This window comes from Homarus americanus, unplaced genomic scaffold (assembly GCF_018991925.1).
Source record: "Homarus americanus isolate GMGI-L3 unplaced genomic scaffold, GMGI_Hamer_2.0 scaffold8226, whole genome shotgun sequence".
In the NCBI taxonomy this organism is placed as follows: Eukaryota; Metazoa; Arthropoda; class Malacostraca; order Decapoda; family Nephropidae; genus Homarus; species Homarus americanus.
The window spans coordinates 988883-1015826 of NW_024717620.1; the positions used below are offsets into that span (position 1 = coordinate 988883).

The window sequence follows — 26944 nt, forward strand, 5'->3', positions numbered from 1 at the left end:
ATGAACAAATGTGTACAACAAGAAATTATTGACCGTATTTCAGGGCATAAACCATTTATCACCAATATTAAAGTTTTCATTACACAGTTTATCTCCTCCTTTTCTTTGTCTTACTGATAACCTTCCATTATTATTACCCCCCTCCATCTTATCACCATTACTACCCCCCTGTATTACCACCATTACTACCCTCCCCTTTCTTCCATTTCTATTACACAACCTGGCCCTGTATTGTACAGGTGAGCTGAAACAAGAGTAACACACACACACACTTTAATTATATGCTGTCACTCATTCTCATAAAATACAGTTAATACAATCCTGTGTAATGAATTAATTCAGTGTCACTGAAGCGATATATCAAATGGCCGCATCACTTACTGGGGTTATCATTTTCAATCAGTGCCAAGACCTGCCTCACGCCCTCGGGATCACAGCGCAGGATCTTAGGCATCAGAGTCTGGGTCTTCAGTGCCAACACGAGCAAGGCAACGTGGTTTTTTTGATGTGCGCCCGCCCCGTGTAGGAAATGCGTGGCCACTCCCAAGCAGGACACTGGAGGCAGGTCAGGCCAGTGAGGATCCTTGATGGAGTCCACACAGTCTTTACTCAGTGGGTATATGGTGCTGTTGCCATCACGCAGGATACCCACATTCTCACTCTGCAAATTAAAACAAGTCATTACTTTCACATTTTGATCAGTTTATTAAAAGTTGGATACACTGTACTGTACTGTACAGATATTTGTCAACAAAATATTTATACAGAAAATTTACAAATTCCCAATGAAAAATAGGTCATCTTCTGTACTAACTGAAGTATGTAAAAAAAAGTGTTTAACTAATGATACAAACTGTACTGTACTGTACTTACATTAAACAACAACTCAAAGATTGTTATATAACAACTGATAAAATTAACTTGTCTTACAAATTTTATACACAACCTCTATTCATTTGTAAGAGAAATATTAATAACAAGCAGTCATGGTAGTACTGTACCGTACTGTACTATAATGTACTGTACTGTACACCCACCATGGCCCTCATCTGTGTAGGCCGTGGACCAACTAGTAAACTCACCTCCCCAGTAATGGTGAGAGAAATACTAGAAGGCTCAGAACCCATAAATGCTGTACTGTCAGTGGGGAAAACACACTCCTGCTCGGCCTTCCCTGAACTGAGGTTGTAGATCACGTACGTCAACCGGCTGCCATTCTTAACAATGGCATGAATCCCTGTAAAAATAAAACACCATGAAAAGAAGCCTAATATTGCTAAGTGCACACCTTGAAACTCTGGCCTAATGATAAACAACCAACTGTTAAATATTATACAAAATTACTTCATGAATAAAATACTGTACTGTACTACCATCCTTATATCTGAGGGTTGGCGACCACAGTCCTCCACTCTAAATGTTCTTGGATTGTTTTTACCAATCCTTCAAGATTTTGTATCTCTCTGGGGAGCCAGTTTTTAAATTTCACTCATCCATCCCACTCCCTGCCTTTCCTTGGCTCTCCTACCCTCAACTTACAAGTGATGAAACAAGGGCAAAAATTTCATATTGTGGATTGGAGAAGGTGAGGTTGGGAACTTGATGTAGCTACTGACGGAGGAAATGCAGAAGCAATTATAATGAGGGAAAAGATCCATGACTGTTAAGTATTAAGGCAAAGAAAATAAAATTTAGAGAGGAAAAAATAATGACAATCTTACATGTTGTAATTGAGATGGTAGAGAAAACAGGGAAGTACCAAGTGAGGAGTTCTAACTAAGACAACACTGTACTGTACTGTAATAATATATAAGAAGAAAGACAGTAAGGAAAGAACAAGGTCAGGTTCTAAGTGAGAGGGCGAGAAAAATGACGGTACAGTAATAAGTAAAGATAGGTGAAAAACAGGGAGGATTTACACAAGTGTTTCAGTATAAAGGTTTATAGAAAAACATATTGGAGAAAACTGGTAAATGTACAGCATCAGGAATATGACAGGATGGAACAAGAGAAAGAAAGCTGGAAGATGCAGTGAAGACATTCTATGAGAGTAACAAGCCATAGAGTACCTTAAAGTGAGGCAGGGATGTGTATTGTTCCCAAGATATTTATGGATGGTGTAGTGAAGGTAATGAGGGTGACTATGGCAGGAGTAAAACTATATATGGAACATGATGAGAGACTACTGGTTACGTGTGCGTGTGACAGAGACATCACAAGGCGGTGAGTAACTATGAAAGGAGTGAGGGAAGGAAAGAGAAACCGTGATATAATGACTTTGAAGAAGAACAAGTTTGCAAGGAGCGTTTAGGTAACCCAATATAGGATATAAATCCTAGTAAATTAACAGGTAAACTTAAGAAGGATATTAAACTGAAACAAGTTCAAAGATTTATAGTATTTGGGAGCAATCCTGAGAAAGAATTGTGTACAGTAGAGTGAAATTTCAGGAAACAATACTGTACTGTACATGGGAGGAATGTACAGAGTACAGTACAGAGGGTGTACAGACACAGGAGAGTACAGTACAGAGGGTGTACAGTGACAGGAGAGTACAGTACAGAGGGTGTACAGACAGGAGAGTACAGTACAGAGGGTGTACAGACAGTAGAGGGTGTAGAGGCAAGAGAGTACAGTAGAGGGTGTACAGACAGGAGAGTACAGTACAGAGGCAGGACAGTACAGTAGAGGGTGTACAGAGACAGGAGATTACAGTACAGAGTGCACACAGGAGAGTACAGTACAGAGACAGGAGAGTACAGAAGAAGGTGTACAGAGACAGGAGAGTACAGTACAGAGGGTGTAAGACAGGAGAGTACAGCACAGAGGCTGTACAGACAGGAGTACAGTACAGAGGGTGTACAGAGAGACAGGGAGAGCACAGTACAGAGGGTGTACAGACAGAGAGTACAGTGTACAGAGGGTGTACAGACAGGAGAGTACAGCACAGAGGGTGTACAGACAGGAGAGTACAGTGACACAGAGGGCAGTACTAAGGACAGGAGAGTACAGCACAGGAGGGTGTACAGAGACAGGAGAGTACAGCACAGAGGGTGTACAGACAGGGAGAGCACAGCACAGAGGGTGTACAGACAGGAGAGTACAGCACAGAGGGTGTACAGAGACAGGAGAGCATGTGCACAGAGGGTGCACAAGACAGGAGAGCACAGTACAGAGGGTGTACAGACAGGGGAGAGTACAGGCACAGAGGGGTGTACAGACAGTAGAGGGTGTAAGACAGTAGAGGGGTGTACAGACAGTAGAGGGAAGCAGGACAGTAGAGGGTGTACAGTACAGAGTGCACACAGGAGAGTACAGTACAGAGACAGGAGAGTACAGAAGAAGGTGTACAGAGACAGGAGAGTACAGTACAGAGGGTGTACAGACAGGAGAGTACAGTACAGAGGGTGTACAGACAGGAGAGTACAGTACAGAGGGTGTACAGAGACAGGAGAGTACAGTACAGAGGGTGTACAGACAGGAGAGCGCAGAGGGTGTACAGACAGGAGAGCACACACAGAGGTGTACAGACAGGAGTACAGAGGGTGTACAGACAGAGGGAGGCACAGGCACAGAGGCTGTACAGACAGGAGAGAGAGTACAGCACAGAGGGTGTACAGACAGAGAGAGTACACACAGAGACAGGGAGAGCAGCACAGAGTGCACACAGGAGAGTACAGCACAGAGTGCACACAGGAGAGCACAGTACAGAGACAGGAGAGTACAGAAGAAGGTGTACAGAGACAGGGAGAGTACAGAGAGTGTACAGACTGGAGAGACAGTACAGAGGGTGTACAGACAGGGAGAGTACAGGCACAGAGGGTGTACAGACAGGAGAGTACAGTACAGAGGCAGGACAGTACAGTAGAGGGTGTACAGAGGCAAGAGAGTACAGTACAGAGGGTGTACAGAGAGGAGAGTACAGTACAGAGGGTGTACAGAGAGGAGAGTACAGTACAGAGGCAGGACAGTACAGTAGAGGGTGTACAGGGGCAAGAGAGTACAGTATAGAGGGTGTACAGAGGCAAGAGTACAGTACAGAGGCAGAGCACAGTACAGAGGGTGTACAGACAGGAGAGTACAGTACAGAGGGTGTACAGACAGGAGAGAGCACAGTACAGAGGGTGTGTACAGACAGGAGGGAAACACAGTACAGAGGGTGTACAGACAGGAGTACAGTACAGAGGGTGTACAGACAGGGAGAGTACAGTAGAGGGTGTACAGAGGCAAGAGAGTAAAGTACAGAGGGTGTACAGACAGGAGAGTACAGTACAAGAGGCAGGACAGTACAGTACAGTAGAGATTGTACAGAGGCAAGAGAGTACAGAACAGAGGGGTGTACACAAACAGGAGTACAGTACAGAGGGTGTACAGACAGGAGAGAGTACAGTACAGAGGCAGGACAGTACAGTACAGTAGAGGTGTACAGAGCAAGAAATTACAGAACAGAGGGTGTGTACAAACAGGGAGTACAGTACAGAGGGTGTACAGACAGGAGAGTACAGTACAGAGGGTGTACAGACAGGAGAGCACAGTACAGAGGGTGTACAGACAGGAGAGTACAGTACAGAGGCAGGACAGTACAGTACAGTAGAGGGTGTACAGAGGCAAGAGAGTACAGAACAGAGGGTGTACAAACAGGAGTACAGTACAGAGGGTGTACAGACAGGAGAGTACAGTATAGAGGGTGTACAGACAGGAGAGTACAGTACAAAGGGTGTACAGACAGGAGAGTACAGTACAAAGGGTGTACAGACAGAGAGTACAGTACAGAGGGTGTACAGACAGGAGAGTACAGTACAGAGGGTGTACAGACAGGAGAGAACAGTACAGAGGGTGTACAGACAGGAGGGTGTACAGACAGGAGAGTACAGTACAAGAGGTGTACAGACAGGAGTACAGTACAGAGGGTGTACAGACAGGAGAGTACAGTACAGAGGGTGTACAGACAGGAGAGTACAGTACAGGCAGTGTACAGACAGGAGAGTACAGTACAGTGCAGTGTACAGACAGGAGAGTACAGTACAGAGGGTGTACAGACAGGAGAGTACAGTACAGAGGGTGTACAGACAGGAGAGTACAGTACAGTGCAGTGTACAGACAGGAGTACAGTACAGTGCAGTGTACAGACAGGAGAGTACAGTACAGAGGGTGTACAGACAGGAGAGTACAGTACAGAGGGTGTACAGACACAGGAGAGTACAGTACAGAGGGTGTACAGACAGGAGAGTACAGTACAGAGGGTGTACAGACAGGAGAGTACAGTACAGAGGGTGTACAGACAGGAGAGTACAGTACAGAGGCAGCATTGGGTAAAGAGGAAATACTTATATGTTTGGGAGGGAAAAATGGAACAACACTTTAAAGAAAACAAGGGAGGGAAGTAGTGATGGGCGGTGTGACAGCTACCCATAGATGGAGGCATCATAGATGACACACATTACTTTTGATAATATAATTGGTAAGGATGATGGAGTCAATCAAGTTCATTCCATTTAAGAACTGAGAGATGTAAAAAAAAGGAAAAGTTGGAGAGCTTGTGAATTGTACTCTTGGACAGGTACTGTACAGTAACCATTGAGTCCAAGAATGGTGAAGCAATTTTTGGTCAAATAGAAGGTGGTGTTGTAAAGAGACATGAGAGCCACAATTTGACTATTTCTCAGCTGTTAACTTTATAAAACAAGAGACTTTACCTCTGCCATCCACGGCCACAGTGAGGATCTGGCCTTGTTCCGTCACTGGGATACGTTTGGGGGTCTTCTGGTAACAGTCGGGGACACGAGGGTTCCCCCCGGCACGGATCACCTGCAGCTGATCACGGTGGATGACACGCAAGTTACCTTTACCTTCCTTTGTCTGGGGCACCACAACCACCTGTTGAACCATTGACATAAATGACACATCTTAACTTTATATGGGTGAGAAAACTGTGAGTCATGCATCACAATAACTCCTCTTACACCTGTTTCTTTTCTTCTCTTTTTAAATCTAATCTTTTTACATCAACTCCAACAGGTGTAGTACACAGTAAGAAAGAAAATGTGCAAAGAAAAATACATAAATGAAGTAATAATATTATAGCTTTATATATTGTGTGCTCTATAGCTGTTATAATGAACAAGAGCTGGATGTGACAAGCTGTGGGAAATATATGAAAATGTAGCAATAAAGTACACATCAAAAATATTCCAAGATGATCTTCATGTTTCAAAATTTTTGTAATTGCTGTTTACCTAATAAGAAAAACTTGTTATATGACTCATTGGTCTTAAAAAATACAGTACACACATTTTTGTGTCTTTTTTCACTCTTTCTTTGATTAATTCACCAGCCCCTTTGACTAACCTTCCATACACATTTTCCCATAGAAACTTCATTTCATTTTCTTTTTTCTCAAGATTTTGGTTTAAATACAATCTTTCTTGCTCACATTTCTCTCTAAATTAATTAAGATTTATATTTGAACCGAGAGAAGCCTTACTGCAACCTGTCAACATTTCTCCGGTAAACTTCACTTCTCACTCATTAACTTTCTCTTCTTTGGCAAAAAATCTTCAAAACCTCATCACAGATCCTTCTTTCACCACTACACTTTGCTCCAACATGTGAGTTTCAACTGAATGTTTGTTGACACTAAAGCCCCATTTAACTGATGCCTGGAGATGGAACCGGGTAAGACTCATCTTAAAGAACTACCAGTTTATTATAGCTCTTCAGTTTTCTCACCAATAATATTAACACCAAAGGAACATCTGCTCCTATGGGAACTTTTCAGCAATGAACTTCCCTGAACTTCTCTGACCTGTGACAATCTTATAGAGTTAGAGGGAATGACTGACAATGATAGAAGAGTCTAAGTAGTTCTTGTTTCCATCCAGCCTGTGCCCTGTGGGTTAGGCCTTGCAACAGTGACAACAATAGGTATTACAACATACCTGATTGCCATCAACAGCAAGAACCTCCCCAATAGGTACTGGTCTTGTGTCTTCTACAAAGATTACATCACGCAGAGGCCATTCCTCTTCATCAAATCGTTCCATCTCATCACGAGGTAATGGTCTCTTACCTCGCTTGTATGAGGCTGGGGACGTTATGGATCCTATTGAAGGGGAGGGGGTCAATTTAGAGCTTACAAACCTTAACATAATGCAGAACAAAATAATTTTGGCTATGATTCAATATCGTTATTTTCATAATAATGCACAGTAAACCTTTCATTTACACAGTCTCCAAGTTTGTGAGTTTGATGCATCATTAGAAATCAATTCAGATTTTAATTTCCATTTTTGCAACACTTGTTTCACTGTAACGAAGAGGAAAATCAGAGAAAACACAAACGTCTTTGTATTTGAAGTAAGACGTTAAAGCCTGGAAGAACAAGAAAAAACATAAAGCCTGGTACAACAACCTGTGTCAGAGCAGGTACTGGAGGCAGGGGAGGGAGGGGGAGGCATGTCCAGCTTGTCCGATGACTCCTTGCTATCACCGCACTTGAGAATCTTGGCTGCCGACCCCAACACTTCAGATGCCAGGGTCTTCTTCTCTCCGCCTCCGCTGCTCACACCACTGCTGCTACTACTGCTGTTGTTGCTGCTGCTGCTGCTGCTGCTGTTTGATACCCCACTGCACAATGTTTAATAATACATTAATACCTTCTCAACATGAGAGTATTCAGGGTATTAGAATAGACTGGTTAGATCCTGATCCTATACAACCCCTAACCTAACCCTACAATATTGATTTAGTCTTAACAGGTCCCTCCTTTAGGCCTCCTTTGAAAGTTCCCCCTGAACCACCTGTAACATCACAACACCTGGCCAGCAATAGTAATTAACCAATGTTGTAGAAGCCAGTTTTAGAATCAATAACAATATTCAACAAGAATTGTTTTCATCGAATTCAATTTGTTTAGTTAATAACAATACCCAAAACAATACAGTGAGATGTAGCTAAAAGGAATGTTGGTCACCACCCAGGTAGGGAGAGCCAAATGTTGAACAATTCTTCTCACTGACGTATGCATGTATGTATGTATGTATGTATGTATGTATGTATGTATGTATGTATGTATGTATGTATGTATGTATGTATGCATGTATGCATGCATGTATGTATGTATGTATGTATGAAGAAAACATGCATCAATATGTAAAGGCGAGATACAGTACAGTATAAACACAAGAGATGATGAGGAAGACTCAAAACACCATGGTAAGTGAGGCTGTTATCTCACCTCTGTGCTGTGGAAGAGCTGCCGCTACCTGTCTGGAACCCTGATGAGGTACTGCTGTTACAGCCTCCTGTACTGCCTCCACTACCATTACTGTTGCTGCTGCTGGACCCACTGCTGCCCCCTCCACTGGTCACTCCTCCAGGAGGAAGAATTTTGAACCTGGAACAAACCACATCATGTGTTGAGATACTTAACACCAGCACCAAACCTCACCTTGTGTCTTATGATGGCCTCCTTAACTCCTACAGGTAACAATGTTGTGGCTGAAGGCAGTGGGGCTTTATCAGAAGCCTTGTGTCAATGTCATAAAAGACACTTGTTGTAACTTAAGTTTAGCCAGCTGGTAGAGTACTTCTTAAAATGCCACTATTGTCACATTTGGTTACTGAGAGATAAGAGTAAATACAGTTCTGCACAGTCTGTGTGATGGGTTTCATTAACACTAAGAGTTAATATTATTATACTGTAGGTCAAGTCTCCTAAAAACACAAAAATATACTTTGTTAACAATACGGGTAAGTCACAAATTAGATCTCAAAAACTCAATATCAAATCTAGTAAATACTGTACTGATGAACGACCTGCCTACACTGATATAAACAAAAATACTTCATGTGCTTAACAATATGAATCTTGTGTCAGAAAATATAATGCACTGTTGAGTGTATGGAACTTATAAAGATCTTTGTTGAGTGTAAGGAACTTATAAAGATCTTTGTTGAGTGTAAGGAACTTATAAAGATCTTTGTTGAGTGTAAGGAACTTATAAAGATCTTTGTTGAGTGTAAGGAACTTATAAAGATCTTTGTTGAGTGTAAGGAACTTATAAAGATCTTTGTTGAGTATAAGGAACTTATAAAGATCTTTGTTGAGTGTAAGGAACTTATAAAGATCTTTGTTGAGTGTAAGGAACTTATAAAGATCTTTCTTGAATGTAAGGAACTTTAAATATAAATCACCATTCTCAGGATCACAGTGTTGCTTTTCCTTAATCACCATTCTCAGGATCACAGTGTTGCCTTTCCTTAATCACCATTCTCAGGATCACAGTGTTGCCTTTCCTAAATCACCATTCTCAGGATCACAGTGTTGCTTTTCCTTAATCACCATTCTCAGGATCACAGTGTTGCCTTTCCTTAATCACCATTCTCAGGATCACAGTGTTGCTTTTCCTTAATCACCATTCTCAGGATCACAGTGTTGCCTTTCCTTAATCACCATTCTCAGGATCACAGTGTTGCCTTTCCTTAATCACCATTCTCAGGATCACAGTGTTGCTTTTCCTTAATCACCATTCTCAGGATCACAGTGTTGCTTTTCCTTAATCACCATTCTCAGGATCACAGTGTTGCTTTTCCTTAATCACCATTCTCAGGATCATAGTGTTGCCCTTCCTAATCATCTTGTACAGTAATTTTCATACAACATCAAGTCAATTCATCCCTGCTCACAAGTGTGCCTCTCTCTCATACGCTGTTCTACCCTCACATCCCTAAATCTCTCATTCTTTCTCCTTCCCTTGTCAATTCTCTCCATATTTCTCACTGCTTTACAACATATACTGTATACATTAACTGTTTTCTTTTCTACACGTATTCTTTTCAAAAACTTAGGTTATAGTTTCAGTAATTATTGTATCAATTGCAAAAAAAATTATTTCATTTATTTTTTCTTCTATTATAATTATCATTGACTTTGTACACCTAAAATATTTCTTTTCACATGACTGGACAAATAAACCAAACCAACCTGCAAGTGTCACTGAGATTCCAGGCAGCATTCAACAACTGGCCGATCTTAGGCACACCTCCCGAAGTGGAGAATGCCAGGGCCCCGGAGTGGTACATGGGGGACGACCGCATACCCACCTGTAATTTATGTAATGTGAAAAAAATTAAAAACAACACAACTCTAATATCAAAAAGACCCCAGTGAAAATAACTTCTCTGTGTTTGTCCAGTCATACCACTGACTGGCCTAAAGTGACCAGGGTCTAGAATAGTGTGCATTTCATATTTCTCACAATTCAAAAGTCTACAGCCTCAGACATTTCCACTATCTTCTCTTAATTATTTTATGTCATCCCTACATCTCAAGATACAAATTTTCTGGTTTGAACAGTACAAGATGTTCTATAGTGCTTTTCACTCCACCAAGTTCACATATTTGTTCATAAATTTTGGACAAAACATTTTGTACTTTTCATCAGTAATTAAGACATACCTTACTCTTACATGAGCACAGTGCAAGTGCCTTATACTATGTTCACTATATTCTCACAATTCCTTCTCTCTTTGTTAAAATAAACTTAATAAACACACTTAACATACACTCTTCCTAAGCCTTAAAAACATAATGTAGCTACTGTATACACTACACTACAGTATTATAATAGACTTAGTATATGAAGCTGAACTAGACCCAGCAAGTAAACTAGTTGATGCACTGTACAGTACAGTACCTGCACTCCCTCAGTGATCTCTGAGCGCTGTTTACGACTCTTGCTGCGAAACTTTTCCCAAAGTTTCTTTCGTTGGTTAAAGGGCAGGACGCCCCACCAGTAGAGTGAGCCAGACTCGCACCACGCACACGTGTACAGCTGACACGTGTGGAGGGACAGTATCCGGTCATTCTGTAACTGTTGGACCATAACACCAAAATCAATAACAATTATAATTGTCACAATAAAAGTTATATCAATAAATGTTTGTTACATAAGGCTGGATGGATGGTGATGAGAGGGAATAAAATTGTTATAAGGGAGACAATTATATGTATGAGGGATCAGTAGTTGTAGCTACAAAACAAACCTGTACAGGTTTATTGTGTAAGAGGAACATACTGGTGTAGGAGGAACATACTGGTGTAGGAGGAACATACTGGTGCAGGAGGAACATACTGGTGCAGGAGGAACATACTGGTGTAGGAGGAACATACTGGTGTAGGAGGAACATACTGGTGCAGGAGGAACATACTGGTGTAGGAGGAACATACTGGTGCAGGAGGAACATACTGGTGTAGGAGGAACATACTGGTGTAGGAGGAACATACTGGTGCAGGAGGAACATACTGGTGCAGGAGGAACATACTGGTGTAGGAGGAACATACTGGTGTAAGAGGAACATACTGGTGTAGGAGGAACATACTGGTGTAGGAGGAACATACTGGTGTAGGAGGAACATACTGGTGTAGGAGGAACATACTGGTGTAGGAGGAATTATGGTGTAGGAGGAACATACTGGTGTAGGAGGAACATACTGGTGTAGGAGGAACATACTGGTGTAGGAGGAACATACTGGTGTAGGAGGAACATACTGGTGTAGGAGGAACATACTGGTGTAGGAGGAACATACTGGTGTAGGAGGAACATACTGGTGTAGGAGGAACATACTGGTGTAGGAGGAACATACTGGTGTAGGAGGAACATACTGGTGTAGGAGGAACATACTGGTGTAGGAGGAACATACTGGTGTAGGAGAAACATATACTGGTGTAGGAGGAACATATTGGTGTAGGGAGGAACATACTGGTGTAGGAGAAACATACTGGTGTAGGAGGAACATACTGGTGGAGGAAACATACTGGTGTAGGAGGAACATACTGGTGTAGGGAGGAAATATTATGGTGTAGAGGAACATACTGGTGTAGGAGGAACATACTGGTGTAGGAGGAAATATACTGGTGTAGGAGGAAATACATACTGGTGTAGGGAGGAACATACTGGTGTAGGAGGAACATACATTGGTGTAGGAGGAACATGCTACTGTGTAGGGAGGAACATTATGGTGTAGGAGGAACATACTGGTGTAGGAGGAACATATGGGTGTAGGAGGAAATACGGTGGTGTAGGAGGAACATACTGGGTGTAGGAGGAACATTATGGTGTAGGAGGAACATACTGAGTAGGGAGGAACATACTGGTGTAGGGAGGAACATTATGGTGTAGGGGAGGAAATATTGGTGGTGTAGGAGGAACATACTGGTGAGAAATATACTTGGTGTAGGAGGAAATATACTGGGTGTAGGAGGAACATTATGGTGTAGGGAGGAACATACTGGTGTAGGGAGGAAACATACTGGTGTAGGAGGAACATTATGGTGTAGGAGGAATATTATGGTGTAGGAGGAACATAATGGTAGGAGGAACATACTGGTGTAGGAGGAACATACTGTGTAGGGAGGAAATATACTGGTGTAGGAGGAACATAATGGTGTAGGAGGAACATACTGGTGTAGGGAGGAACATACTGGGTGAGAGGAACATACTGTGTAGGAGGAAATATACGGTGTAGGAGGAACATACTGGTGTAGGAGGAACATACTGGTGTAGGAGGAACATACTGGTGTAGGAGGAACATACTGGTGTAGGAGGAACATACTGGTGTAGGAGGAACATACTGGTGTAGGAGGAACATACTGGTGTAGGAGGAACATACTGGTGTAGGAGGAACATACTGGTGTAGGAGGAACATACTGGTGTAGGAGGAACATACTGGTGTAGGAGGAACATACTGGTGTAGGAGGAACATACTGGTGGTAGGGAGGAATATACTGGTGTAGGAGGAAATATACTGGTGTAGGAGGAACATATTGGTGTAGGGAGGAACATACTGGTAGGAGGAAATATAACAGGTAGGAGGAACATACTGGTGTAGGAGGAAATACTGGTGTAGGAGGAACATACTGGTGTAGGAGGAAATACATTGGTGTAGGAGGAATACATTGTGCAGGAGGAACATACTGGTAGGAGGAAATATACTGGTGTAGGAGGAAAGAGCATTGTAGGAGAAACATATTGTGTAGGAGAGAAATATACTTGGTAGGAGGAAATACTGGTGTAGGGAGGAACATATTGTGTAGGGAGGAAACATACTGGTGTAGGAGGAACACATTGGTGTAGGAGGACATACTGGTGTAGGAGGTGAACATACTGGTGTAGGAGGAACATACTGGTGTAGGAGGAACATTTATGTAGGAGGAATATTATGGTGTAATGGAACATTATGGTGTAGGAGGAACATACTGGTGTAGGAGGAACATTACTGGTGTAGGAGGAACATACTGGTGTAGGAGGAACATACTGGTGTAGGAGGAACATACTGGTGTAGGAGGAACATACTGGTGTAGGAGGAACATGGTGTAGGAGGAACATGGTGTACGAGGAACATTATGGTGTACGAGGAACATTATGGTGTAGGAGGAACATTATGGTGTACGAGGAACATTATGGTGTACGAGGAACATTATGGTGTACGAGGAACATTATGGTGTAGGAGGAACATTATGGTGTAGGAGGAACATTATGGTGTAGGAGGAACATTATGGTGTAGGAGGAACATTATGGTGTAGGAGGAACATTATGGTGTACGAGGAACATTATGGTGTACGAGGAACATTATGGTGTAGGAGGAACATTATGGTGTAGGAGGAACATTATGGTGTACGAGGAACATTATGGTGTAGGAGGAACTTACTGGTGTAGGAGGAACATTATGGTGTAGGAGGAACATTATGGTGTAGGAGGAACATTATGGTGTAGGAGCTGTTAATAAGAAGAAGCATTAACCTTAAACTTCTAAAACATCAACACACAAAACTATAACTTGCTTCCATACTTGTGTTGAGATGATCCAGCCTTTCCCCAGCCTGTCACTCACACGACCCCGTCTACAACTCAACATCCAAAGGAACATTATACTGCATTCATTAGCTACTTCTACTGTCAATTGTCAACCTACTTTACTGTTTACCATTGTTTGTATACCAACCACTGTCGAGGTACATTACTCATAAAGCTTCTACAACAGTCTATATAAATGATGAATCAATGTGAAATTGCCTGACAATTTTACTGAATAAATATCAATAAAAAACAAAATATTACTAGATTATTGTTCAGTTGCATCTTTTTTAACATTACCAACATCATTCTAAAAGGACTGTTCTCATTTCATCCATCCAACACAACCATCAAGTTCAAGGCCTGATTCAGCACGCACACAGTCTTGTCATCTTTCTCGACTACATGTACCGCCATCTGGAAAAACGAAAGACCACTGTGGCTGTCGCCTTCATTGACTTCACCAAAGCATTTGTCCTAGTTGACCATAATTTAATCATCAACAACACTATCGACCTCGGGTTTCGAAGACGCCTTATACCATGGCTTACAGACATCCTTAGTGACCGACGCCAAGCAGTACGCTTCTGAGGGGCTGTCTCCAATTATCAGTCACTCACCTGTGGCGTCCCCCAAGGCACCAAGATGGGACCGCTCTGCTTCCTAATGCTTATCAATGATGCCCTAAGAGAAACCCCTGCTCGCTGGATATATGTCAACGACTCCAGCATTGGGATCAGTGTCAACAACTCGGCTCTCGACTATACCGCCCTCCAGGATTTATTGAACAATCTCCAAAATTGGGTCACCAACAACCATGTCACCATCAACCATACCAAGACCATGGTTATGCACATCAACCTCTCCTCCGACGCTGTCCCACCCCCTTCCGTTACTTTAGGCCCCAACACACCCCAGGTTGTAGATTCCACTAAGCTCCTCGGCATCACTATAGATAACAAACTAAACTGAAAAACACACGTCAGTACAGTTGTCAAATCCTCCAGTTTTCATCTTCACCTCCTCCACCGGCTCAAGTCCCTCAGAGTTACTGCACCCGAGCTCCACAGTACTAAATCAACATTCATACTTCCCAAGCTCACCTTTGCCTCCCCTGCCTGGTCTTCCTCTCTAAATGCCACACAACGGAAACACCTTGAGGGCATGCAAGATTATTCCCCCCACCTACTCCAAATATCAAGAAGCGCTCAACACACTGACCCTCTTGGCTCTCTCTGACCATCACCACGACCTCATCTGCAAATTTGGTGAGAAGCTTCTGCACCATCCTCGACACCGGCTCCTACTACCACCCGAGATCCCTCGTCCGCGAATTGCTGTTCGACACCATAACCGCATCTAGCACATACGAGCACGTATTGATCGCTATAAGAACAGCCCAGTCCCAACCATTGTAAAAATTATCAACTCATAATTAACCTGTATTCACTTCGAGCCAATATTACCTTCTTTCACTATTACTATGTTGAAATGCCCTGTAGTTTGAGCTTCTCCCCATCTAGTTATTATATATCATATTTGTATCACTTATGTTACTTGTTTATTAGTTGTCCATCAAGTGACCCATTCCCCGATTATGTCTCTGTATATTTTCAGCCTTCTGGCTGCCATGCTCTTTCAATAAACAGTTAATTATTATTATTATCACAAACACACACACATACACTTCTACTACTACTTTGCTGTCACTCGGAATCGAGTATGATGCTCATACAGCTATGATACAATGATATGAGTTATTAAGGATGTCACCTTCGGTGGTGAGTCCTGAGGTGACTAAAGAGGACGATACAGAGCTGGCAGGGATGTTCACAGATGTTGCACATGTGGAAGGCTACATCTAGTGCGGGAGGGACAGCGGCAGCATCTTTCCAACGTTGGCACTTGTCTGCCTCGGTATGCAGTCGGGCTAACTCGAAAGTATTGATACCTTCTTGTGTGGTGATCCTCCAAGTGTTACGGTGTGGAGTAATTGTCTCCCTGGTGAGGGGGTCGATTTGGCACTTTTTCAAGTTTGTATTAAGACTATCCTTATACCTTATCAGTTGCCCGCCAGCTTTACGTTTACTAATCGTTAGGTGACTGTAGTAGCTGCTTTGGCAGTCTACTGTCGTCCATGTGGGTAACATGGCCAGTCCAGGGTAGTTGTTCATGGATAATAGTAGCCTCGATGCTCCTACAGTTGGTGTCAGCAAGAATACTGGCATTAGTTCTCTTGTCTTCCCAGCGAACTCGGAGGATGGAACGTAGACTACGTTGGTGAAAGTTTTCAAGTGCCTTGAGGTGCCTCCTGTATGTGACCCATGTCTCACTGCCATATACAGTAAACCATCGAAGATCCGGACCCGGGAAATCCGGATTTCGGAAGATCCGGACAAAAAATTTGGGGGTTCTGGGATAAGAAGCTTCCTAGAAGTTTCCCTAAGAAACATTCCCAAAACAGAGCAAAGAACATTTTAGGCCCGTGGGCGCTGGTTGACCAGTCGGTCATGCTGGACACAGGTGCCCGAGGAGGTGGGAAACATAAACAGCTGTCAATTGTTGTTGTGGGAATATTATTTCATTCACTTTAGTAATGATACAATGTTTCTTATTATGTTATCATAGGTAGATGCTTGGTTTAGATACGGTAATTTGTTTATTACTCCATTAGTACTGTATTTTGGGTGTTACTTATACCATTTATTATTCACTGGAAAATTCAGACAATCGGCTTTTCCGGACAAGTGGTCCCCCCTTTTAATCCGGATCTTGGAGGGTTCACTGTTGCAGGGTGGGGAGGACCACTGCTCGATATACGTGTAACTTTGTAGATAACTTCAGTTCCCTACAGCTGAAGACACAGGTGGCGGACAGGTGGGAGCCGAGATACCCCAAAAGTGGGCAACATTGGAGAAGGCAGTACCGTTAAGCTGGATGGATGGTGGAGATGTGTCTGAACCAGGGGCAGGCTGAAAGAGAATCCGAGTCTTACGTACATTCACCTCAAGGCCGAAGTGTGCATACTCATCTGGGTAGGTGTTCAGGATCTCCTGTAGGTCGTGTTCAGTGTGAGCGACAAGGGTGAGGTCGTCTGCATACTGAAGTTCAGTTATGGAAGCTGCCGACACCTTTGTTCCAGCCTGGAGTTGTCTTATGTTGAAAATGACCCTTCACCCAGTACTGGACGTCCACCCCGCTGGCTAAATTGGCACTGGCACGAGTAAGGAAAGCAGCCAAGAAAATGGAAGAGAGAGTTGGTGCCAGTACACAACCTTGTTTAATCCCCATTTGGATGGGGAAGAACTCTGGCTGGGTGCCAGTGTGCAAGACACTGCCATTAATGCCATTGTGGAGTTGCCTCACAATGGCAATGAATTTTGATGGGCAGGCAAAATGGCTGAGGGTCCGCCAGAGGGCATACCTGTTGACCGAGTCGAAGGCCTTGGTAAGGTCAATGAAGGCCATGTACAGGTCACGATGGTGTCCTCTGCACTTTTCCTGTATCTGGTGGGCAGCAAAGATCATGTCAGTGGTGCCACATGATGGTCTTAAGCCATGTTGAGATTCTGGGAGGAAGTTTTCCACCTCAGGAAGAATTCTGTTTAGGAGGACTATGGCGATAATCTTGCCAGCTGAGTGCACGCACGCACACACATCAGGTCCCTCATAACACCATCTGTGAGGGAGTTACTACACTATGTGTCTGCTGTTCAACACCTCAGCTCACATGATCTACTTGACCTCCACTGTAAACATTCATCTGTATGTTCACTGTATGTTCCTTTACCTTTCTCTAATAAAGGCTTTTGTTAAACCACCAATGTATGTAATAAGTCATTTTTGTCCACTGTATATTTTCAGCCTTTGGGCTGCAGAACTTTTTCAATAAACCGTTAATTATTATTATTATTATTATTATCTCACACACACACACCATTTCAATTAATCCATTAGAGAACCAACAACTCTCCCACATACTGTACAGTAGACCCTCAATCAATTGGACTATTTGGGGCAGACCCCAGTCCGAAAAATTTGAAAGTCCGAGAAAAAAGCGAATATATGGGTGGGGGGAGAGGGTGGATAACACTGCTTATCTGAACTGATTAAAGAAAATTAGTTATGTTATTACTACAATTCAACAACTAAGGTCTTTAAGTGTATAAGAAGGTTATTAAAAGAATATTACATCAACAATAAAAAAAATATATAATATATGAAACAGAACTCTCTGGGTTGAAAATCAGACAAGTAAGTCTTGTTGACCACAACTGTTGTCACCGAGATGAATGTTATTTACTGTAAAGTGTTATATGTAAGTAACCACAGAATATATCATATGAATAAAGAGAAAACTGTATACTGTACAGTACTATAAAGATAGAAATAAGAACTAATAAGTGTAGGAGTATATTGTGTGTGGAAGACAAGTGTTTATCTGGGAGCAGCTGGCAGAAGGGTGCGGAGGGGGGTAGCATGGGTGGGTGGCTCCCTCCCCCAAACTCCAACAAGATTCCTTTAACATTTCTTATACAATTCCACCACAATTCTCATATAATTTAGGATCATTTGGCACCAGGTTGATAAAATATTATCCTAAAGGAATCAACTTTCCTGAAAAAAAAATCCCACACTGAACACCATGAGTCATTTCATACTCATTTGTTTACAAAGAGCAAACAGCTGATTGGCTTACCATGTCTGTCTTCAACACTTAGTAAATTAGTACAGTACAGTTGTGTATTTATCATCACTTAATAAATACTATTGCAGTGTATTTATCACCACCTAATAAATACTATTGTAGTGTATTAATCATCATTTAATAAGTAATACTGTAGTGTAAAGTATTATGCATCTGCATATACCTGGTTTATTCATTAATCATTTGTCTAAATACAAGTAGCCAAACTGAGTCATCATATAACACTCATTGGTAGTAAATAGCGTTTTTAAGAAGGTATCTTAATATCAATACTATACAGTGTGTTACAGTGACCCGTTATAAGCTGGTCTACTGAAAGCTGTCACACGAACGCATCTCGAGTAAACAACCTTCTGATAAGGTTTATCCTTTTATTTTCAAGTCATATTACAAATTACATACAGTATTGTATTTTTTCTCTATTACTGATGATGTTATATTAATGATGATGAACCATAAACCATAAGAGGCCAATCATATGAGAATATAAATAAATAGACCTGACAAATGCAGCAACACCTGATCAGCTACAGTCTGCTTACAGTGTCTTAGTTCTCAGCAGGCCTATAGGAAATCTCATTAGACCACTGTACAGTACAGGTTGTACCTCTCTAGTCCGGCAACCTCGGGACCTGACCGGTGCCGGACCATGGAAATTTCCGGACCATGGAAATTTCCGGACCATGGAAATTCACCCTTTTCCTGGATAGATAGTGACTTGTGCTTATGCTCGGAAGCACTAGCACCACTTTCACTGCTTCGTGATCTCTTGAAAACATGTTGAAGGGTTAAAAGTTGTACAGTAGGTTCTCAAATTTGAGGAGTTAATAATTCAACGTTTTTTATTTGGACACAAAATACCCACTATGCAATTTAAAATTTTGACGGAGGAAACTCGAATTTCGACAGGTTTGAGCAGCCCGCCAAGGTTCAGACGTGCACAAATCGTGTAAACAGCGTCATTTCTCTTATATACAAAAGATTCATTATTGTTTATTACTGAATGTCTTTTTGATTTAATTAATGTTTATGTGTGCAAAATGAGCAATACAATTCATTAATAATACGTAGAATATTAAAACACACCAGGAGACGAAACGGCATTGTTTTCGTTGTTTACAAAACCAGTGACTGACTGGTTCTACATATAAAACTGAAGAAAATAAGACCCTGGTTGTAGCTGTAGTAAAATTAATATGGTTGTTTTAAGTAATGTTATTTAATGTTAATAAAAGGAACAATATAAGTAGCTAACCATTAATGGTAAAGAAAAAAGTGAGATAATGTATGTAAGTGCGCACATGTGAAAACATATCGTCATTACTCTACATAAGAATATGAATGCAACACTTATTTACTGTTCATATATGTTTTAATTAATGTTTCTGAATTTAAAAAAAATTTTACCCACCAGTGGTGGTAAAGTTGAAAACATAAGGACAGCCAATGTTGTTGTGTGTGTATTTACTATGATGACGAAGTTGCCAAGCCATCAGGTTCAACTCTAGCTGAAGCTGTAGAACATAAGAACTTTTCTGTGTTATTTTTAGTTTTTATTTAATTTTATGTGTTATTTTTGTTGGTTTATTAGGATGTTGCTTTATTACAGGTAGTAATTCGTCAAAAAAGTAGGGTAAATAAGACAAAATTTAGCCAAAAATCGAAAGTACCAGACTCAAATTAATTTTCTCCATGAACAAACTAAAATCGTTCCGTACCGTGGGAGTTTCCGGACCACAGAATGTCGGACTAGAGGGGTACAACCTGTATTCAGTAAGTGTTGTTCATTTTATAAGAATTTGTTATAAATTTCCTCTCCCCCCTTTCTTTTAAGTATCTCTGGTGAACAGAACATCTCAAGTCCAAAAGAAGTGAATTCCGATATACTGAAGTCCGATTTATCGCGGTTTTACTGTAACTCATTTTTGTATATCACAACTCTTAATAAAATTCAGTTTCTATTACGATTATCTTAGTGCTTTGATATTTTATGATATAGCTGTGGGGTATGCTATAATGAATCTAATTGGTTCTAGAACCTCGTTTGTTATAGCATTCGTTCGTTATAGGATTAATCCGTCCCAGGCCCCCAAATACAACCACTTAACACTGAAAATTTTCTGTGGAAAATGTAAAAAATACGGTACTTTATCTTACCATAGTGTTGTTCAGCATGGAGGACAGGAGGCAGAGGAGGAGGGGGGAGGAGAGAATTATGGAGAAGAGGTGGAAGGAGAGGAGTCATCCTTCCTAGCCCTCTTTGGTGACTGTCTTACAGGCACTTTGTAGGGTCTTTTGCCACTTTTTTAAAGAAGGAATCCAGGGTTGGCTGCTTCAACCTTGATTTCTGGACCTTCCAAAAGTAGTTCATCACATTGTCATTAAACACACTGATGGCCTTTTCCACAGCACCAACAACAGGATGATAATCCTCTGCAAGCTTAGACAGTTTGCTCCAGCAAAAGAACGCATCCTTGAGATCTTTGGCTGGAATGATGAGGCTTTCCTCCTTGTCCTCCTCCTCAGAAGTTAAGCTCCACTTCAGTGTCTCATTTTCCTCTTTGTCAAGCTCAAGCAGCTCCTCAGTGGACAGCTCCTTACTGTGCTCTTCCACCAACTCCTCAACATCATCATCATCATCCACTTCCAGGCCCATGGAATTCCCCAGAGACACAATTTCATGTACAACAGCCTCTTCCTCTAACTCTTCGAAGCCTTCAAAGTCTCTTTGAAGAACACATTCAGGCCACAATGGCCTCCAAGCAGCACAAAGACACCTCACAGTAACCTCTTTCCAGGCTAACACAATTAAAAACACAGCATCTGCTATATTGAAGTGATTCTTCCAAAATTCCTTCAAACTAACATCACTGGAAGAAGTGAACGCAAAACATTTTCTAAACAGTGCCTTTGTGTACAGCTTCTTAAAGTTAGAAATTACCTGTTGATCCATGGGCTGGATGAGAGGTGTTGTGTTGGGTGGCAAGAAGTGCACAGTGATGAAGTTGAACTCCTCTGGCAATTCAACCATCAAATTAGGAGGGTGGGCTGGTGCATTGTCCATCACCAATAGAGCTTTCAGTGGAAGATTATTCTCCCTGAGGTATTCCCGAACAATGGGTCCAAACACCTCAATCACCCACTCAGAGAATAAACTCCCGGTCACCCAAGCCTTTGGGTTTGACCGCCACATAACACCAAGGCAGGTCTTCCTAATGTTTTTGAAAGCTCTGGGGTTTTCTGCATGGTACACAAGGAGGGGTTTTACCTTGCAGTCACCAGAAGCATTAGCACAAAGAAGGAGGGTAAGCCTGTCTTTCATTGGCTTATGGCCAGGGACAGAAGTTTCCTCCCTTGTAATGTATGTACGGCGAGGCATTTTTTTCCAAAAAAGTCCAGTTTCATCACAGTTGCATACCTGCTGAGAAACAAAGCCTCCCTCTTTAATAACATTAAAAAAAATGTCATGGTGTTCCTTAGCTGCTTCCTTATCAGCACTAGCAGCATCACCATGTCTCACAACACTATGTAATTTATTTCTTCTTCTGAAACCAGTAAACCACCCCTTGGTACCCCTAAACACTGGCACATCACTATCACTTCCACTGGGAGTCTTGGCTTTAAGGTCCTCAAACAATTGTCTGGCCTTCTCACAAATTATAGCTTCATTAATGCTATCACCTGCCATTTCTTTCTCCTTTATCCACACCAAGAGTAAATTTTCCATCTCCTCAATCACTTTACACCAGGGGTTCTCAACCAGGGGGAATTCCCCCCAGGGGGGGAATTCAGGTTTTCAGGGAAACTGATTCGGGAGCAAGAGATATGTTCGATGAGAAATCAATCACAGAATTTTGGCCCTTGATGTGCGATTCCTACCCAAAAGTGGCAGAAAGAGCTATCCGTGCATTGCTTCCGTTTGTGTCGACATATCTTTGTGAGTCAGGCTTTTAAACTCTGTTGCAAATTAAAACGAAGCAACGTAGTAGATTAGAGGTAGAAAATGACCTGCGTTGTGCCCTTTCAAGCGCTCCTCCGCGTATCCCAGAATTGGCGAAGAAAAAACAATCACAGGTATCCTGGTATTCTATTGAACTTTTTGTTTATTGCATTATGCTTCAGTTTGGTCTGTTAAGTAATTCATTATAAATATAAAAAATACTATTTTACTTTTATTCAAGTTTTATAAATCCATCAACATTTTCAATTGGCATTTAATTTGTAAAACTCCACTATAAAAATAATCCATGTAAAATTGTAAATGTATATGTACTAATATGGAAAAAATAAAGGATTTTCAGTATTATATGCATATTATTTGGAATGCACTTTTTGAGGCAGACAATCTAGGAAAGGAGGGGGGGAATGACATTCTGACATATGGTGAAAGGGGTGCATGGGGCAAACAAGGTTGAGAACCACTGCTTTACACCTTGCTTTGCTAAGTCTAGAGATTCCCTTAGCCACTTGCACAGTTTACAACTCCTCTTTATTCTTCAAAATCGTACACATAGTCGATTTAGCCATCCCATACTCATCACTAAGTTTCGCAATGCTTGTTCCATCCTCACGTTTCTTTATGATTTCTTTCTTAGTTTCAAGAGTTGTGAGCTTTCTCACTCGCTTTGGACGATTCATTGGCACAATTGCACACTTGTATAACAAAATATTTATACAAATAACTTTATTTCCACATCAAAAGACGAAATTTCAACAATAACAGTGGTGCACTGGCTACACAATGAGACAAAGATGGCGCCTGACGCTCTTGTTGTGGGTCGCGGTACAACAATATTCATGCGCCAGGCGAAATAGTCCCGTATTCATCCGCGTTCGTTGTAGGAGTTGCGTTCGTTATAGCATTCTCAATTTTATAGGTAAAACCGTTCGTTATAGAAATATTCGTAGTAGAATCCGTTCGTTATAGCATACCCCACTGTATTTATCTTATTTTACCCAATTAGATCGTATATAAAAACTGCAAGAGGATTAGCTACCATCTTTAGGGTAACCTGCAGAGTCCTACCACTCCTACTATACAACAAGGTAAGTGCACCTATTTTCAAATTTATAATGCTACTAACACAGGACCTATTTCAATTAATTATATTAGTGCATCTATTTTCACCACTTGAAAGATACATGCCAAGGTGACCTATTCTCACACCCGAGATTACATAAGTGACCGCTCACCACCCTATAACACACAACAGCAGTGATTCATTCTCACCACTTATACAAGTACAACAAGGTGACCCATTTCACCATCTGGCATACACATATAATTGGATCAATTGGAGAATACTTACAGCAGACCCATTCTCACCCACCCATACTACAATAAGGTAATTCCATTCTACCAATTCAAAGTATAATTACAAACAAGGTGACCCATTCACCACCCTAGAGCCACATACAAGGTGACCCATTTCACCCTATACTGTATACAACACAGACCCATTCTCACCCAATTCTATATTTGCCACAAGGTAATCCATTCACCACCACCCTATAACACACAAACAAGGACCCATTCTCACCACCTCATACTAATACCATAGTAGACCGACTCACCCACCTTGCACACACAACAGTAGACCCATTCTCACCTAATTCTATACCAATAATGCCAAGGTGAATTACTCTACCCCACTCATACCATATGTGGACCGATTCACCACCCTATACCACACAACAAGGTAATCTGGCCTCACCACCTTTATACTACACAACAAGGTGACCCATTCTCAACACCCTATACCACACAAAACAAGGTGACCCATTCTCACCAATCTCTATACCACACAACAAGCAGACCTTATTCAATGTAATCTGAGTACTATACAGTGATTCACCACCAATTCTATAACACACACAACAAGGTGACCTATTCTACCACCCTTATACTTACACAACAGTAGACTCATTCTTTACCACCTAAGGCCACACAAATACAAGTAATTGGCTCAACAATCTTATACTCTGTAATAATTGGGCTGCACCTACTGCACGTACCCTAGAAGTGCCACAAGGTAATCTATTCTCACCACCTGAGAGACACACACAAATACAGGACTTATTCTCACCATCTTATACTATACAATGGTGCACTGGCCTCACTAATTCGATATTGCTTATGCACCTGGCTTCACTGCACTTATACTCATACAACAAGGTGACCCATTCTCACTAATCTCTTTATAATTAGTTAAATAAGGTGGACCATTCTCACCAATTCTTGAGGCTTTTGCATTCTATTTCACCACCTGATATACACAAATACAGGACCATTCTCACCAATTCATAATCATTATTGAAATAAGGTAATCTATTCATCACCACCCTATACTCAAGGTGACCACCCTATAATGAAGGCACAACAAGGTAGAATCTATTTTACCACCCTATAACACATGCCAAATAAGGTGACCATCTTATATTGGCACAAATAAGGTAATCTACCATCACCCCTATACTATACAACAAGGTGACCTATCTACCATTCCTATATTTATAACGAAATATGGGTGGACTCTATTCTCAACAATCCTTGAGCACTCAACATATAAAATCTGGCCTCACCACCCTATACTCTCACACAAATAAGGACTACCACCCTATACAGTGTCACAGACCATTCTCTACCCAATCTCTTATACCACACACAACAGCAGAATCGGCTCACCCTATACCACACAAATACAGACCATTCACCAAATCTCCTATACCATGTGACCTGTATTCACCAATTTATACCACACAAGCAGACCCATTCACCACACCCTATACCACACAAATAAGGACTGCATTCCTTCAATCTTATACTATGAATAAGGCATCACCACCAATTCCTATACCATTATAAATATGGTGAATTCATTCTCACCTAATCTTATGCATTTCATACAACAAGGTAATTGGCCCACCCTATATTTTGCGCTAAAAATCTATCTTCACCAATTTATACTAATAAATACAGACCCATTTTCACCAATTTATACTATACAAACAGTGTGACCATTCTCATCAATTCGGTGCACTATGACAACAAGGCTAATCATCTTTACCACCTGGCACCAAGGTTAAAGGTAAGACCCATTTCTATCATTCTAGTATCACAATAAAATCTTAGCCTCACCACCCGAGTATTGAGGCTGAAAATAAGTAATCATTCTCACCAATTCTTGAGATGAGGGCTAAAGCAGCAGTAGACCCATTCACCACCTATACTACGTACAACAAGGTAATCTACTCACTAATTCTATACCACACAACAAGGCGACCCATTCACCACTGAGGTCGCTAAAGACCATTCACACCTGAGCTGCGCTAACAAGGTGACTACCTCCACACCCCTTGCATATACAACAAGCAGGACCTATTCTCACTCACCCTATAGCCATACAGGACCCATTCTGATACTACACAATGGCGGAATCGATTTCAAATTTCCACTGCACAAGTAACAGTGTAATCATTTCACCCCACACAACAAGGACGTATTCACACTTATACCACATATAATCCATTTCAATTCTATACTCACATAAATAAGCAGCATCTCATTCTACCACCTATAATACACAACAAAGATCTAGACACCAATTTGAATATACAACAAGGTGACCTGTATTCTCACTTGTTCTTGAGTATTTATACAAATAAGGTAACTATTCCTCACCAATTTATACTAATAAGGACTTCACTCACCACCTCTATACTACACAACAAAGTGACCCATTCTCACCAATTTATACCAATATGGCACCCATTCTATCAAATTTGAGGCGCTTAAACAAGGTAACTGATTCTCACACTTTATGCTCAATATTACAGACCCACTTTACCAATTGGCACATCATTGCATTATCAAGGTGACTTATTTCACCACTCCCACCTGATCCATCACCAATTCTTTATACTATAAATATGTAATTAGCTCTTTACCACTTTATACTATGGCACTATTTCACCACTGAGGCTGCAATACAAGTGAACAGCCTCACCACCTCGATATTACACAATCAAGGCACCCTGCATTCTCACCACCCTGCACGCCAAGTGACCCATTCTCACCAATTCTATACTCACAACAAGGGACTTGATGTATAATCATCACCATACTGGTGACTGATTCTCACCACCCTATACTACACAGATCTGGCCTCATCACCCTATAATACACACAGACCACTACCACCCTATATCATTGGCCAACAAGAGGACCATTTCACCAATCTTTAGGGCTATGTTAAGGCATTCTGGTTTCACCACCTGCATTACAACAAGGTAATCTATTCTACTCACCAGCCAAAAGGTGTAATCATTCTCACCAATTTTATACAACAAGGTGGACTACCTCACTGTGTTCTGCATTGTT

At 41.5% G+C, this 26944-nt stretch overlaps 1 protein-coding gene across 1 annotated transcript in view; it reads right to left on the bottom strand.

Moving 5' to 3' along the window:
- Positions 1-26944, bottom strand: part of LOC121858937 (E3 ubiquitin-protein ligase hyd-like) — a 112916-nt gene that overhangs the window by 55528 nt on the left and 30444 nt on the right. The window contains 8 exon segments of the mRNA XM_042355591.1: positions 382-661; positions 1083-1237; positions 5697-5877; positions 6939-7102; positions 7412-7626; positions 8237-8395; positions 9986-10104; positions 10698-10874. Of these exon segments, the coding sequence (XP_042211525.1) occupies positions 382-661; positions 1083-1237; positions 5697-5877; positions 6939-7102; positions 7412-7626; positions 8237-8395; positions 9986-10104; positions 10698-10874 (1450 nt within the window).